At 33.5% G+C, this 17,455-nt stretch overlaps 1 protein-coding gene and 1 pseudogene across 5 annotated transcripts in view; one reads left to right on the top strand and one right to left on the bottom strand.

Annotated features, from left to right (window-relative positions):
- The window catches only part of LRBA (LPS responsive beige-like anchor protein), a 741,906-nt gene that overhangs the window by 581,666 nt on the left and 142,785 nt on the right, over positions 1–17,455 (bottom strand). For all 5 annotated transcript variants that reach the window (XM_028125276.1, XM_028125281.1, XM_028125278.1 and 2 more), the window contains exons 16-17: positions 15,698–15,760; positions 13,227–13,324 (exon numbers count right to left, since the gene is read on the bottom strand). In XM_028125276.1, the coding sequence (XP_027981077.1) occupies positions 13,227–13,324; positions 15,698–15,760 (161 nt within the window). The remainder of the gene's footprint in view (positions 1–13,226; positions 13,325–15,697; positions 15,761–17,455) is intronic.
- LOC114225564 (ATP synthase peripheral stalk subunit d, mitochondrial pseudogene) lies at positions 16,642–17,149 on the top strand (annotated as a pseudogene).

Here is a 17,455-nt window from a genome sequence, read left to right as displayed (position 1 = left end):
TAACATGCTAACACTAATCAAAAGAAAACAAAATTTTCGGAAATAATCATGGAACACTACATCAAAAACTAATGATGTAATGTATGGTGATTAACATAATAAAAAACAAAAAACAAAAGAAAACAAGAATAGTTACATTAATTTCAGAGAAAGCAGACCTTAAAGTAAGATAAGTTATCAGAGATAAGGGTATTGCTTAATGATAAAGGGGGTCAATTCTCCATTGAGACATAACAGTCTGTAACATGTATGTGCCTAACAATAGAGTATAAAATAATATGGTATAAAAATCAACAGAACTACAAAGAGAAATAATAGATGAATACACTATTCTAGTTGGAGACTTTAAAATTCCTCTCAGAAACAGATCCACTAGGCAGAAAATCAGTAAGGACATAACTGAACTCAACAATACCATCAATGACTATCCTCAATTGACATCTATTGACTTTTTCATCCAGTAACAGTGGGATACACATTTTTCTTAAGCTAACACATAACATTCACCAAGTAGAACACATTCAGGGCTATAAAACATTCCTAAACAAATGTAAAGATTAGAAATCATATATTGTTTGCTCCCAGACAACGATGGAATTAAACTAGAAATAAAAAGTAGCAGCAAAATTCCAAAATATTTGGATATTAAACAACACACTAAAAAAATAAAATAAAATAAAAAAAAACACACACAATAACACTAAAAATAACATGTAGGTCAAAGAGGAAATCTTAAGAAAACATAAACATATTTTAAACTAAATGAAAATGGGGCGCCTGGGTGGCTCAGATGGTTAAGCGTCTGCCTTCGGCTCAGGTCATGATCCCAGAGTCCTGGGATCGAGTCCCGCATCGGGCTCCTTGCTCAGCGGAGAGTCTGCTTCTCCCTCTCCCTCTGCCTCTCCCCCTGCTTGTTCTCTCTCTGTCTCTCCCACAAATGAATAAATAAAAATCTTTAATAAAAAAAAAATTTAAACTAAATGAAAATGAAAATACAACTTAAAAAAATTTGTGAAATCCAGCAAAAGCAGTACTTACAAGGAAATTCATAGCATTAAATACATGTATTAGAAAAGAAGAACTTAAATCACTAATCAAGCTTCCCAGAAAACTAAAAAAGAAGAGAATATTCAATCCAAAGTAAGCAGAGGAAAATATAAATAAGTATTAGAGTGGAAAACAACAAAAATGAAAATAGGAAATCAATAGAGAAAATTAACGTAACCAAAAGCTGCTTTGAAAAGATCCATAAAATATTTAGATAAGCTTTTAGCCAGGCTAACTAATAAGGTAGAGAACACAATTTACTACTTTCAGAAATGAAAGAGGGAACATCACTATAGATTCCATGGACATAAAAAGGATAATAAAGGAATACTATGAATAACTCTATGCCCACAAATTATATAACCTAGATGAAATGGACCAATTCATTAAAAGAGACAATCTGCCAAAACTCACACAAGAATAACTGATGATCTACAAAGGTTAATAACTACTAAAGATAATGAGTCAACAATTAATAACCTATCAAAACACAGAGTTGTCAGACCCAGACAGGTTTACTGGTGAATTCTACCAAAAATGTAAGGAAGAAATTATACCAATTCTCTACAATTTCTTTCAGAGGATAAAACCAGAAGGAATACCTTGTAACTCATTCTATGAGCCAACATTATCCAACACCAAAATTAAAAAAAAAAAAAAAAGACATTACAAGAAAACTACAGACCAATATATCTCATTAACAAAGATGAAAAAATCCTCAAGAAAATATTAACTAATCCAATGTAAAAGAAAAAACATAAAAAGAATTACAGACTGATGAATCACAGACCTGTACCCCTGAAAAAATAATACATTGTATGTTAATAAAAAAAAAGAATTATATACCATGACTAAGTGAAATTTATCCCAGGGATGCAAGGCTGGTTCACCATTTGCAAATTAATATGATCTATCATAAAATCAATTAAAGTTGGGGCGCCTGGGTAGCTCAGTCATTAAGCATCTGCCTTCGGCTCAGGTCATGATCCCAGGTTCCTGGGATCGAGCCCCACATCGGGCTCCCTACTCAGCGGGAAGCCTGCTTCTCCCTCTCCCACTCCCTCTGCTTGTGTTCCCTCTCTTGCTGTGTCTCTCTCTGTCAAATAAATAAAATCTTTAAAAAAAATAAATAAATAAAATCAATTAAAGTATTCTATAGATAAGAAAATTACTGGTATCAGTAGATGCAGAAAAAATATTTGACAAAATCCAACACCCATTCATGGTAAAAACTCTAAATAAACTAGGAACAGAGGGGACTTTTTCTCAAGTTCTTAAGGACTACCCACCAAAACCCTACAGCTAACATATTTAATAGTGAGAAAGTCCAAGGATTTCCACTAAGGAAAAGGCAAGGATGTCCCCTCTACCACTCCTTTTCAGAATTGTACTAGAAGTTCTTGCTAATGCAGTGAGGCAATAAAAGGAAATAAATGGTATACAGATTGTGAAGGAAGACATAATACTGTCTTTGTTCACAGGTGACATGATCATCAATGCAGAAAATCTAGATACAACCAAATAAATCCAGGAACTAATAAGCGATTATACCAAGGTTGGAGAATACAGAGTTAAGACACAAAAGTCAACTCCTTTCCTATATACCTATTCCTAGTGGAATAGGACATTAAAAACACAATACCATTTATAGTAGGACTTCCCCAAAATATGTACAAGATCTACATGAGGAAAACTATAAAACTGATGTATAAAACCAAAAAAGAGCTAAGTTAAGTAAACGGAGAGTAAATCCATATTCATAAATAGGAAGACAATATTCTCAATATCTCAGTCCTTCCCAACTTCATATATAGATTCAATACAATTCCAATCAAAATCCCAAAAAGTTATTTTATAGCTAACAAAAAACTATTCTAAATGTTTATCTTGAGAGGCAAAAGCCTAGGACAGCCAACACAATTACTGATGGAGAAGAACAAAGTTGAAAAATCAATGCTACCAGATTTCAAGATGTATTATAAAGGTATAGTAATCAAGACAGTATGGTATTGGCAAAAGAATACACGAATAATCAATGGAACAGAATAAAGAGCCTAGAAATAGACCAGCATAAATGTGGTTAACTTCTCACTGACAAAGGAAGAGCAAAGGCAGTACAATGGACCAAAGATAACTCTTTCAACAAATGATGCTGGAACAAGTAGATATCCACATTCAAATAAATAGACATGAAAATAAACTCAAAATGGACTTAAATGTAAAATGCAAAACTATAAAACTCCTAGGAGACAAGAGAAAACATAGATGACCTTGGGTATGGTGATGCAAGATACAAAACCAAAGACACAATCCACAAAGAAGTAATTGATAAGCTGGACTTCATTAAAGTTAAAAACTTCTGGGGTGCCTGGGTGGCTCAGTCGTTAAGCATCTGCCTTCAGCTCAGGTCATGATCCCAGAGTGCTGGGTGGGATCAAGCCCCACATTGGGCTCTCTGCTAGGCAGGAAGCCTCCTTCTCCCTCTCCCATTCCCCCTGCTTGTGTTCCCTCTCTTGCTGTGTCTCTGTCAAATAAATAAATAAAATCTTTAAAACTAAAAAAAAAAAAAAAAAATTAAAAAACTGCTCTGCAAAAAACAATTATCAAGAGAATTAGAAGACAAGACAGACTGGGAGAAAATATCTACAGAACACACATCTGATAAAGAACTGCTATCCAAAATATACAAAGAACTCTTAAAACTCAACAATAGGGTGCCTGGGTGGCTTAGTTGGTTGGGTGACTGCCTTCGGCTCGGGTCATGATCCTGGAGTCCCAGGATCAAGTCCGGCGTCGGGATCCCTGCTCAGCAGGGAGTCTGCTTCTCCCTCTGGCCCTCCCCCCTCTCATACTCTCTCATTCTCTCTCTATCTCTCAAATAAATAAATAAAATCTTTTAAAAAAAAAAAAACCTCAACAATAAAAACAACCCTACTAAAAATGGGCCAAAGAATTTAACAGACCTTCACCAAAGAAAATATATGGATTGAAAATTAGCGTATGAAAAGATGCTCCACATTATGTCATCAGAGAAATACAAATTAAAATAAGAATGAGATACCACTACACAGCTATGACAATAGACAAAACCTAGAACACCAACAACCACCAAATCCTGGTGGGGATGTAGAGTAGTATGAACTCTCACTCATTACTGGTGGGGATGTAAAATGGTACAGCCACTTTGAAAGAGAGTTTGAGAGTTTCTTACAAAACTAAACATACTTTTACCATAGGATCCAGCAATCGTGCTCCTTATTTACCCAAAGAAATTGAAAACATGTCCATACAAAAACCTGCACATGCATGTTTACAGCACCTTTATTCACGATTGCCAAAACTTGCAAGCAACCAAGATGTCCTTTAGTACGTGAATAGATAAACTATGAACATTTAAACAATGGCATATTATTCAGCACTAAAAAAAATGAGCTACAAAGCCTTGAAAAGACATGGAAGAATCTTAAATGCATATTACTAAGTGAAAGAAGCCAATGTGAAAAGGCTATATACTGTACGATTCCAAACAAATGACATTCTGGAAAAAGGGAAAACTATAGAAATAGCAAAAAGATCAGTAGGGTGGAAAAAGGATGAACAGGCAGAGTACAGAGGATTTTTAGAGCAATGGAAGTACTCTGTATCATAACCTAATGATGGATACATGCCATCATACAGTTGTCCAAAACCACAGAACGTACAACAGCAAGAGTGAACTGTAATGTGAACTACAGATTGGATGATTACAATGTGTAAATGTAGGTTCATCAACTCTACCATTCTGGTGGGTATGTTGATAATAAAGGAGGGTATACATGTGTGGGGACAGGGGAGTATATGGGAAATGTCTATACCTCCCTCTAAATTTTATAACATAAAACTCTTCTTTTAAAAAAGACTTTAAGGGGCGCCTGGGTGGCTCAGTTGTTAAGCGTCTGCCTTCGGCTCAGGTCATGATCCTAGGGTCCCGGGATCGAGCCCTGCATCAGGCTTCCTGCTCAGTGGGAAGCCTGCTTCTCCCTCTCCCACTCCCCCTGCTTGTGTTCCCCCTCTCGCTGTGTCTCTGTCAAATAAATAAATAAAATCTTTTAAAAAGAAATAAAAAAAAACTTGCTTATCTCTCACCAGTTATTGTTCCTTTTAATGAAGACCAAAAAATGAGAACAAATTAAAATACTCAGAAAATAATGGTGGTTTATACTATACCCATAAATGTACTTATGCAAACTGTATGGCATAAAGCTGGTTCTGAGTTACTATTTTTTCCTCTACTACAGGCTTAACAAAGCCCTTTGGAAGCTACCACATTTATTTTAAAATCAATACAAAGAAACCATTGTTTAATGATAACACATATTTAAATCTGTAAATAATTCTCATCATGAAAAGCAAGAGAACGGGATAATGAAAAATGATGACAAGTAATGAATGATAATCAAAAATAATTAAAAAGCAAAAAGGCTGAAACATAAATGACATCTACAAATAAATTTCACATTCAATTCTCGAAATTTACATAGTAATCTATTTTAAGTTAAGTTTAAGTTTAAGTTTAAAATGATCTCCAAGGGCATTCAGTCACAGACCACTGATTTGAGTATAAACAAAGTATAGCAAAATTTGAGTATCATACACAATTCCATAAGCAAAGTTATATTTAAATGATTTCATTATACCATTTCTTTCCTCATAAACATTTAGAAAAAAAAATCAGAAACTTTTTTTTTTAAGATTTTATTTATTTGACAGAAAGAGAAGACAGCCAGAGAGGGAACACAAGCAGGGGGAGCAGGAGAGGGTGAAGCAGGCTTCCCGCTGAGCAGGGAGCCCGACGTGGGGCTCGATCCTGGGACCCTGGGATCATGACCTGAGCTGAAAGCAGACGTTTAACAACTAAGCCACCCAGGTGTCCCAAAAATCAGAAACTTTCATGATTATTTTAAAAATACTAAGATTTTCAAGTATCCTCCTAGATAAAAATCTTAATGCTTAATAACTGTCTGAAAAAAATAATTATGAACAAAAAGTAAAGGCCTAGATCCCCTAGTGGCTGACAGAAAAGGAAATATATAAAAAGAACTTTGATTCCTATTAAAATATCAATTAAAAATATTTAGTCCATAATATACTGTAACCTCATAAAATGGTATGTGAAACTAGTCATTTTTAATACAAATCATACCACCAAAACTATAACATTCAATTATTGGGACAATACCGATATGTTTATAAAATTTTTCCATGATTTAAATTAAGTAAAATAAAAATTAAATTGTCTGTAAAGAAATATTAACATAAGTTTAATACTGGTGTAAAAACCACAACACTTTAAGACATTTTAACACAGAATGAATTAATCTATGCTTGCTATAGTTTAACTTAACAAATAATCTTTGGTTAAAAATCAAAATGATTTCACCAAAGATGAATTCCAGATAGAACCATCTAATTACTTTCAAATAATGTTTTACTAGCATTAATAACATGAGAAGAGCAAAATGACTATAATTGGATCTATATACCTCATATTTATCCTATAATAATTTTTAAGTGTTGAATATTTCTCACTAAAGCTGAATCCAATTAGTTTATTTGATCTACTAAACGTTAATAACCACTAAATTCTGTAAAACCAAGTGAGCATATTTTGCTTTTTGACCAAAGTTGAGCCCCTATTTAACATAAAAAACATTTCTCACATTAGAGCAGGAAAATCCTGTACTGCTTCAATGACATTTATATATTTTTCTAACTATAAAAAATTTATAAATATATATACATTTCTCTATTGGAAACAGAAAAAAGTATAAGAAAGATATTAACAGTAATCCATAAGAAGCACTATTTAAAATTGGGGCATGTTTTCATATAATCTATTTTACTATGACTATACATATAATAAAAATTTATGGACATTCTAATATATATATCTATTTTTCTGAACTGAAAAATACTGCAGCATATACACTATAGCATTTTCAATGAAGAAAATATTCAGGTAATAGAAATACCAAAAAGAGTCATTTGAAAAGTAACAGATTATTTCAATCTGTTCATAGACATAAAATGTATGATAAAAGCTCATTAGACTACAAAAATTAAAAATTTAATACTTAAGATTTAAGCATGGCCTAGGATGTGACTGACACTGCATGAGAAAACATATTCAATTCTAAGGAAAAATAAGTGCCCCAAGATATCAGAGATAATGTCTAAATGATGTGATGGTGGAAAAGAATTTATATTTAATAAGTAAATGAGAAAATTTCTGTCATTTAATGGAAATTAAATTGCCACTTAAAATTTGTAAAAGTTACTGACTTCTATGATGCAGTCTGGCATTCCTATATTACCTGGCACCAGGAAAGACTATCCCCCGACCTCCAAATTTCTCCATGTTTTTCAATTTGAGCCTGTTATACTCCATTTGACTTTCAATTAATATGAAAGTTTCACTAAATATATACCTGTGCTCTTTTCATGTTGGCCTTTAAAAATTACTTTTATGTAGCAATGTAACCATAAACAGATAATGAAATTATGTATCAATGCTCCATCTGGATTCTCTGTCTCTTTAACTCATGAAAGATATCAAGAAGAAAGAAAAACAGAAAGAATGACAGAAGGACAGACAAGCAGACAAGCAGAAAAAGATGAAGACAAGAAAGAATGACAGAAAGATAGAAAGAAAATTGACAATTTAGAAAATCTCATATTGAATTTTTGGAGCCAAAAAATATTTCCAAAGAACTCTAATTAGATTTAAAAGAACTACCTACCCATCATTCCCGTTATTTATATTCTATATAACTACGATAAATATTCAATAAATCTCTTTAGTGTTTTTTTAAGCGATGAATCACATATATTTAATGGGATTAATGGGATTAATTATTCACATCTCCATATATTTGTCCAAATTACAGATTTTTCATTTATTCACAATAAGTAAAAAACTGGGAAGGTACCAAAATTTAAAGCATACTATAAAAAAATAGTGCTTTAAACACTAATGCCAATGTGGAAGGCAGCATTTCCCTCCATACAAAAGAGAGAAGTAAAATTAAACAAAATTTTCACATGTAACCTTTCAACCAGTGAAACAACAAATTGAGAGGCAAATTGAGAGGCATTTATTACTGAGAAATTACTACACACTAAGGTAAGAAAATCAAAAGTCAATGGCTTTGATGATGGGACTAATGCCCAAACCACCGTCCCAGTTGAGAGGGACAGGGAGAGAAAACAGAGAAGAAATAAAAAGCATAAATAAATAACAACCTGAGAAACCAGATGCTGCACACCATGGAGTAAATAAAATCTGGAGATTAGACAAGGCAAATTATTAAAACAAACAAAAAACCAATAACCCATGGGGCGCCTGGCTGGCTCAGTCAGTAGATCATGCCAACTCTTAATTTCAGGGTTGTGAGTTCAAACCCCATGTTGGGTATAAAGATTATTTAAAAATGAAATCTTTTTAAAAAAGAAAACCAATGGGGCACCTGGATGGTGCAGTTGGTTAAGCGTCCAACTCGGTTTCAGCTCAGGTGGTGATCTCAGGGTCGTGAGATCAAGCCCCACATCAGGCTCTGCACTCAGCACAGAGTCTGCTCAAGATTCTCTCCCTCTGCCCCTGCAGCTCATGTGCTCCCTTGCTCACTCTCCCTCTCTCAAATAAATAAATCTTTAAAAAAAAAGAAAACCAACAACCCATGGACAAACAAAACAGAAGTCAAACTTGCTATAATATTTATCTGAAATACTCAGTTTTCAACCAAAATTACTACACATGCAAGGAAATAAAAAACTGTGACCCATAATTTTTAAAAAAAAGCAGTCAATCAACGAAATGACTCAAGTTCCAAGTGTCAGATTTTGCAAACACTTCCAAGACATGCAATAAATACATTCAACTAATTTTAAAATGGTATGTTTAAATAATTAAAAGGAAACAGATTAACAGTAACTAAACAATAAGGAAACTTCAATAAAGATAAAAACGAACCACATGAAGATTCTAGAGGTGAAAAGTAAACACGAAAAAAGAAAAATTCACAAGAGGTACTCAACAGCAGATTCAGATGGCAAAAGAGTCTGTGAACTTCAACAGATCAAAAGAAATTATCCAATCTGAAGAACAGAAAGAAAACGATGGAAGGTAAATTAACAGACCTTTAGAAACCTGTGAGACAATGTAGTATTCCATCGTAGGTATAATGCAAGAGCCAAAAAAAGAGGAATGGGGAAGAAAAACTTTCTGAAGAAACTATGGGGGGAAATCTTCCAAAATTTAATGAAAAAACATTAACTTACAGATCTAAGAACTCAGTAACAAAAGGATAAAAAACAGAGAATCACAACTTAACAAAATATAGTAAAAATTCAAAGACAAAAAAAATTGTTAAAAACATCAAGAGGAATATGACTCAACATATAGAAAACAACAGTAATACAAGGCCGACATCTCAGCACAGAGGCCAAAAGTCAATTAAACCAAAGTGCAAACTGAAAGAAAACTGTTAAAATTTATATCCAGCATAATTATTATCCAAAAATGAAGAGAAGTATAAGTATTCTCAGATGAACAGACCGGGAAAATTCATTGCTAACATACATGTCTTATAAGAAATAATAAAGTCCACCAAGAAGAAAGGAAATATAGTATTATAAAATCATTAAACAGAAAATATTTTTAGAAAAGAAAACTAGGGGCACCTGGGTGGCTCAGTCAGTTAAGAAGCCAACTCTTGCTTTCTGCTCAGGTCATGATCTCAGGGTCCTGCAATTAAACCCCAAAGTGGGCTCCCCACTCAGCGGGGAGTCTGCTTGAGGATTCTCTCTCCCCCTCACATTCTGCCCCTCCCCCCCCGCTCATGCACACATGCTCACTCGCTCTCTTGTGCTCTCTCTTTAAAATAAATAAATCTCAAAAAAAAAAAAAAAAAAAGGAGGGGCGCCTGGGTGGCTCAGTTGTTAAGCGTCTGCCTTCATCTGTCTTCGGCTCAGGTCATGATCTCAGGGTCCTGGGATCGAGCCCCACATCGGGCTCCCTGCTCTGCAGGAAGCCTGCTTCTCCCTCTCCTGCTCCCCCTGCTTGTATTCCCTCTCTCGCTGTCTCTCTCTCTCTCTGTCAAATAAATAAATAAAATCTTTAAAAAATAAAATAAAATAAAAATCAATATATAAATAAATAAATAAGGAAAGAAAGAAAGAAAACTAAACAATCAACAGGGAGTTCTGGTTCAACCAAGATAGAGTAAAGCTAATAACGACCTGTCTTACATATTAGAACTAAAACAATGGGAAAAAATACAAAAAGCAATTTCGTTAAGTACTCTAAAGACCAAACAAAAGCAGATGCATTGGTGTAAAGAAGGTAAAATTTGGAGAATTATCCATTAGAGAGAGAAGAGTCTCAATTTTTATTTTCCCTTTTAAGTCTGACCCAAAAGTGAGCTCTTATCTCAGAGGTGGATGTTAGAAGCTCAGGTGGCTAATATTCTAACAAAAATTGACCTTTGGTTAGAGGAACTAAGAAAATGAGTTCGCACAGGCGGCAGGGGGGTAGGGGGGTAGGGGGAGGAAGGGAAAGATTCTCAAAATCTTTGTAAAAACCCACAAAATTCCTAAACTGACCCAAGAAATGTACTTGTGTGGAGTAGACACAGACCAGAACAGCAAAATCTTCCTAAATTAAAAAAAGAGGGACGCCTGGGTGGCTCAGTCGTTAAGCATCTGCCTTCGGCTCAGGTCATGATCCCAGGGTCCTAGGATTGAGTCCCACATCGGGGTCCTTGCTCAGCGCGGAGCCTGCTTCTCCCTCTCCCTCTGCTGCTCCCCCTGCTTGTGCGCTCTCTCCCTCTCTCTGACAAATAAATAAATAATCTTAAAAAATAAATAAAAATTAATTAATTAAAAAAAGATATTGAATTATCACCTAATTCTCTACCTAATCACTGAGTGCATTATGTGCAACAAAGACACAAAGCAGGACAAGAGGGGTTTTTTACAATAAATGACATTTGGAACCCCTACCCACAAAGGATAGGTAGAACTTGCAGTCTGACCCTTCTTACTAAAATAAAACAAAATGTCAGCATTAGAGGATTTTAACAAAACACATAGTTTATAAAAGATAACATTCACATTGTCTACGATACATTAAAAAATTACTCAACATACAAAGAACCAAGAAAATATAACCATTTCTCACAGGAAAAGACACTGAACAAATGCTGATGAGATGGGCAAATTGTTGTAATTATAACACAAAGATATTAAAGGAGCTACTATAAATATCCTCTGGAAGGTAAAAGTAAACAGTCTACTAACAGTATCAGAAAATAGGGTTCTCAACAAAAAAGTATAAAATTAACCATATTAAAATTATACAAATGAAATGTACAAATCTAAAATATTTATGAGATGAGCGTAATACCAAAATAGAAAAAGCGAACAAAAAGTCCATAAAGTTGAAGATCAAGTTTATCACACATAGAGAGCTTCTATATCAACAGACAGTATCAAATCTGAAGAACAAAGGAAAAAGATTGACATAAACTCAAAAGAGGCTCAGGGATGTGTACATCAAAACCCCTAATATTCATGTCACTAGAGACCCAAAGTAAAGGGAGAGAGATATAACTGAAGCAAAAAATAGGAAAATAAGGGCCCAAAACATCTCAAAATTGGTGATAATCACAAAGAAAACTACAATAAAATTGTAGGGGGAGCTAGAGAATGTCTTGAAAACAAGTACAAAAATGCAGTACATTTTATTTAGCAAATAAAGATTTAAATAACGATGTATTTCTCATTTGAAACCATGGGTACCAGCAAACAATGGAAAAATATTTTAAAGTACTAAAAGAAATGAGTAGAATTCTACACAGAATTCTATATGCAACAAAAATAACCTTGTGTGATGAAGGCCAGATAAAATTATATTCAGAGGGGCACCCGGGTGGTCCAGTCGGTTGAGTGTCTTGGTTTCAGCTCAGGTCATGATCTCAGGTCATGAGACGGAGCCCTGCTTCCAGCTCCATGCTCAGCAGGGAGTCTGCTTGAGATTCTCTCTCCCTCTTTCTTTGCCCCTCCCCCCACTTGCACTCTCTAAAACAAATAAATAAATCTTTTTAAAAATTATATTCAGGAAAAATAATTTAAAAATTCATTTCCAAGGAAGCTGCTCAACAACAAATGTGAATAGAGTTCTTCCAGAATGGAAGAAAAGAATAAAAGAAGTTATAACTATCTGGAAAAATATAAACAGGGATTATTCTTCCCTTAAATTCTTAAAATACATATAACAAGTGAAACTAAAAATTGTATCATTGTCTAGAGAGACTTGTGATATATTAGATGTAGTAACAAACAACGGCAGTTAAAGGGATAAATAGTTGAAATGGTTCTATATTTTATTTGAAGAGGTAAAATATTAAAGTAGACTGTGAAATCTCTGTGCAACTACTAAAAAAAATTTACGCAGAGAAAGATATAAAACCAAATAGATTAATTTTAAAAGAATACTAAAGGAATTCAAATACAAGGAACACAGGAAAAGAGAAACAGAGGGAAAAAATTACACTGGGACAAATAAATAATAAAATGCTAGGTGAAAATAAAGCCTTATCAGTAGTTACAGTAGCCGTAAATAGTCTAAACACAATGAGAAGACTTAGTTTCTCAGAGTATATTTTAAAAAAAATAAAACTGTAAGGAAACAAATTTCTGCTGTTTAGACAACCCAGTCTATGATATTTTGTTTTGGAAGCTCAAGTAGACTAACACAATGATGATTTGGGATTAGGGATGAAGGTAGCAATACTTAAAGAGGAGCAGAGAGATCTTTTCTTGCAGTGCAAATGAGTATTACTGTTCTAGGACCTAAAAATAACTCTGCTAAAGAATTCAGTCCTATAATACCTGTGTAACAGCTCTAACCATACAAAACACTAACCTGATTTGCCTGATCTGTCTTTACAAATTAAATAGTAACACATCCTCTATAAAGGTTTCTTCAAAAAACATAACACATGAAATTAATGGGTCTTATGCCTTAATTCATTTATAATATATGATCCAGTAGTATGTCCCATATTTAAGAATCTTCTATCATTTCCAAACTGAACTCTTATAATTTAAATATACTTAAATCCCTGATATACAACTCTTACCGTAATCCATTCCTTTGGTCAAAAGCAGGAATCATAGAGTTAGGATGTTCTGACATTAATGCAACAAGCAGTTGTAGGACATCCATTAGATTGTCATCCTAAAATCAAAACAGAAATTTTTTTAAATATGGAAAAAAGAACTTTTTAAACACCGAATACTTCCAAAATGAAAAAAATTGTAACTTAAAATAATAAATAGACATTTGAGCAATATATACTTATTTTTAACAAGCTCGTTCTTTACACACATATTCCATCTGTTTAACTCAAAATACACATCACCAAATAGTCAAATGTCTTAATCAAAGAAACACAATCCTTCTTATAGTATAGAGTATCAAGATTTCCTGAAACATATTCTATAGATCTACTACATCTAACTTAACAGGTTTTTTTTTTTAGACAGAGGTTTATACATCAAGAAATTGAGGAAAGGGGAAACTAAGTTGTTTTCTTTTTTTATAGCAAAACATATCAGAGCCTTTAATAAGGTAATCAATGTTGGCAATCTGATGGCAGTGTTAGAGACAACCTATGTGTCATTTCCCAATTTATTTTACCTGACTACTTTATTCACTGACCCTCCCAAGAACTAGTTACAACAGTAAGCTTTTGAGAAAAACTAATAGATTTCATATATTATCTGTTGACAGTATTGAAGATACAGATTATCAGTAAATGTTTACTGATGCAACATACTACTGTATCTAGTATAACTTGATAATACTGACAGAACAGCACAGAAGCATATATGAGTTCTGAAATCCAAAACAACTCCAAGACAATCCTACACAGCCTTGGTTGAATATTACAGTACGTATGCATATTTAGAACCAACTTGGCAATACTGACTCAAAAAAGGACAAGGGAAGCAGCTATCAAGAGCTAGTTTTCTCTGTTGCCCTGTCTGCAAGTTTCTGTTCACTGCTTTGGAACTGCAGCTATTTGAACATCTAATTTTCACTAAGCTAAGCACATAATCTAGAGCTAGGGCACTGAAGCTTGGGAAAAGGTTTATTTGAAAGACCTAAAAGATTCTGAATTAACAGATTAAGAGAAAAGAGAAGATCACCATGATTTCCAGTTTCTCTTTTTTAAAGTACTTCAGTCCCATAGGGAGTTAGAGTAAATAAAAAACAAAATCATACACAATAACATTACTAGGAAGTTCGGTTGAAAAATCTTCAACTATTACATCGGGTAAAGGAAATCAACAAATAAAATACCCTAATCAAGAGGAAAAAAGAAAGCACAATCATTAGGTTTGAGTCAAATATGATCCAAAAAAGAAATTTAATCCACTCTTCTACCTCAATTAAGAGCAACAGGTCAAAACAGTATCTCCCATCTATTGATTGAAAAAGACATTATTTCACACTATAACAGATACTTATTAAAACACAAGACATGAACTATAAATAAAAATGAAATTAACATTTGAAATGCTGTGCTTTCCATGAAATAACATCAATTTTAAATTTTACTTATTTAACAAATACTTAACCCAATTACTTAATTAGATTATGTCGGCGTGTATTACATTTTCCCAGGGCAAAATAATAAAGAAAACCCCAAACATTTCAATCTATTTTTCAACCTTGGTTATGTGGTTAAACATAATTACAAATCCCATTATAAATAAGTTGTTTGACTTAAAAGTATTTGAACATGCAAAATCAATTGGAAGATTGTTTTATGAATTTAAAAATCTAATCATTTTTTGGACTCTGAAAAACAAACTGAGGGTTCTAGAGGGGAGGGGGGTGGGGGGATGGGTTAGCCTAGTGATGGGTATTGAGGAGGGCACGTTCTGCATGGAGCACTGGGTGTTATGAACAAACAATGAATCATGGAACACTGCACCAAAAACTAATGATGTAATATATGGTGATTAACATAACAATAAAAAAATAAAATTAAAAAAAAATCTAATCATTTTTAGTCATTTTTATAACCTATTTTCCCATATGTTACACAGGTTCCTAGAGATACAATGAAGGTATTCTTTGGCATACTCTCTTTTATTTTTTTTAAGATTTTATTTATTTATTTGACACAGAGACAGCAAGAGAGGGAACACAAGCAGGGGGAATGGGAAAGGAAAAAGCAGGCTTCCGGCCAAGCAGGGAGCCCAATGCGGGTCTCGATCCCAGGACCCTGAGATCATGACCTGAGCCGAAGGCAGTCGCTTAACCAACTGAGCCACCCAGGAGCCTCATTTTTGGCATACTTTATTAATTCAATGATACCCAATTTCAAAACTTTTTAAAACTTTTCATGATTATTCTCAGAGCTTCTTGTGGTAATAAAAGATATTTAAATGAAAGTTGCTAAGATTTAGTTCCTAAGGACATTTACTCTCCATTACAGTTATATTAATGAAAGATCACTTTAACTTTTTCACTTTAAAAACAAAGACCATAATGCAGCTTCAAAAAATAAAATCCCAAAATATAAATTTCAAATGTTACCTCATGCATAGTGAGTAGGTAATTAAGAATGGCCTGCAGTTCATCTTCCTTTACTCCAGAATCCTTTAAAAACATAACATAAGTGTCTTAAAATATCTTATATATACATGCATTTAAAAAAGTTTTTTAAAAGGTAAATAATACACCTAACATTTGTCAACCTGGTCAACTGCTATATATACAAAGATACTATAATATAGAATCTAAATCTAAAACATGTATTAGAGGAAACACTGAAGATATTCAATAATCAAGACTGTGTAGAAGAAGTCAAAGAAATGATATCAAGTATCCTGTTTTCAGAACCATATATGACAGGCTATCTAATAAAGCTATAGAATCCTGAAGTAAGAAAATGAATAATTCATCATAAAAGAGTACTATTCACACCTATCAGTCCACCAAATAGAGAAGACAACTTTTCTATTTCTTTTTTCTATTAAATTTGGAGAATAAATGAACAGCTTCTAAAATTACCAGTTACAAGGTCAGGTACTAAAAAGTGAGTAGTACTGTTCCCTGAGGAAAACACTGCATTTTTAAATATGAACTCAGTATGTAAATTTTCAACCTATCCTATCAATTTATTAATGATAACACAAAGCTGCAATGAGAAAAGAGCAATAAGAAAGAGAATTAGGAAACAAAAACACACAAAAAAAAATTAAAAAACACAAAAATCAAGTTATGTTTTTTGTAAATGGAAATAAGGTATCTGAGTCTAAAAGATATACTAAAAGTTTGGCCCACTTAACATAATATTAAATTCTAAAAAAAAGAAAATGACACAGGAAAATAATAAAATATTAAAATAATAATAAATATATTTAATATTAAAAATAATAAAATACATTTATACATTGCTCTCTTATAAAACAAAAAAACCTTCCTTAAAAATAATAAATTTAGTTCCGTTCCTTGCTGCTGTGGACTCTAGGCCGCCAGGGTCGGTGAAGGATCTCAAGATGGCTGCGCGAAAACTTGCTCTAAAAACCATTGACTGGGTAGCTTTTGGGGAGATCATACCCCGAAACCAGAAGGCCATTGCTAACTCCCTGAAATCCTGGAATGAGACACTTACCTCCAGATTGGCTACTTTCCCTGAGAAACCACCTGCTATCGACTAGGCTTACTACAAGGACAATGTGGCAAAGGCTGGTTTGGTAGATGACTTTGAGAAGAAGTTTAATGCCCTGAAGGTTCCTGTGTCAGAGGATAAATATACTGTTCAGGTGGATGCTGAAGAAAAAGAAGATGTGAAAAGTTGTGCCGAGTTTTTGTCTCTCTCAAAGGCCAGGATTGAGGAATATGAAAAAGAGCTGGAGAAGATGAGGAACATAATTCCATTTGATCAGATGACCACTGAGGACCTGAATGAAGTCTTCCCAGAAACCAGATTAGACAAGAAGAAGTATCCCTATTGGCCTCACAAGCCAATTGAGAATTTATAAACTTGAGCTGAGAGAAAGCTCTGGCCCTTGTGTTGTAAATGCTGGACATTAAAAATAATGATACGGAAAAAAAAATAATAATAATAATAATAAATTTTACTTTACCTACAACAGAATAAGATGGGATAAATGTAATAATTTCTAAAGGCTGATACATCTTTCTGGTACCTTTATACATGGAAATTTTTTCTCAAATTCTGAATGTCAGGTACAAGAGGCCCACTAAAAATGAAACCTCCTTGAAGAGTCTTGTTGTCTACTGTTATCACTACTCCCAAGAATAATACCTAGTACTTAAGAGAAACTC

The sequence above is a fragment of the Eumetopias jubatus genome, unplaced genomic scaffold (assembly GCF_037043125.1).
Source record: "Eumetopias jubatus isolate StellerSeaLion01/CBP00866 unplaced genomic scaffold, mEumJub1_p1.0 scaffold_2, whole genome shotgun sequence".
Taxonomy (NCBI): domain Eukaryota; kingdom Metazoa; phylum Chordata; class Mammalia; order Carnivora; family Otariidae; genus Eumetopias; species Eumetopias jubatus.
This window is presented reverse-complemented; position numbering and strand designations above follow the sequence as displayed.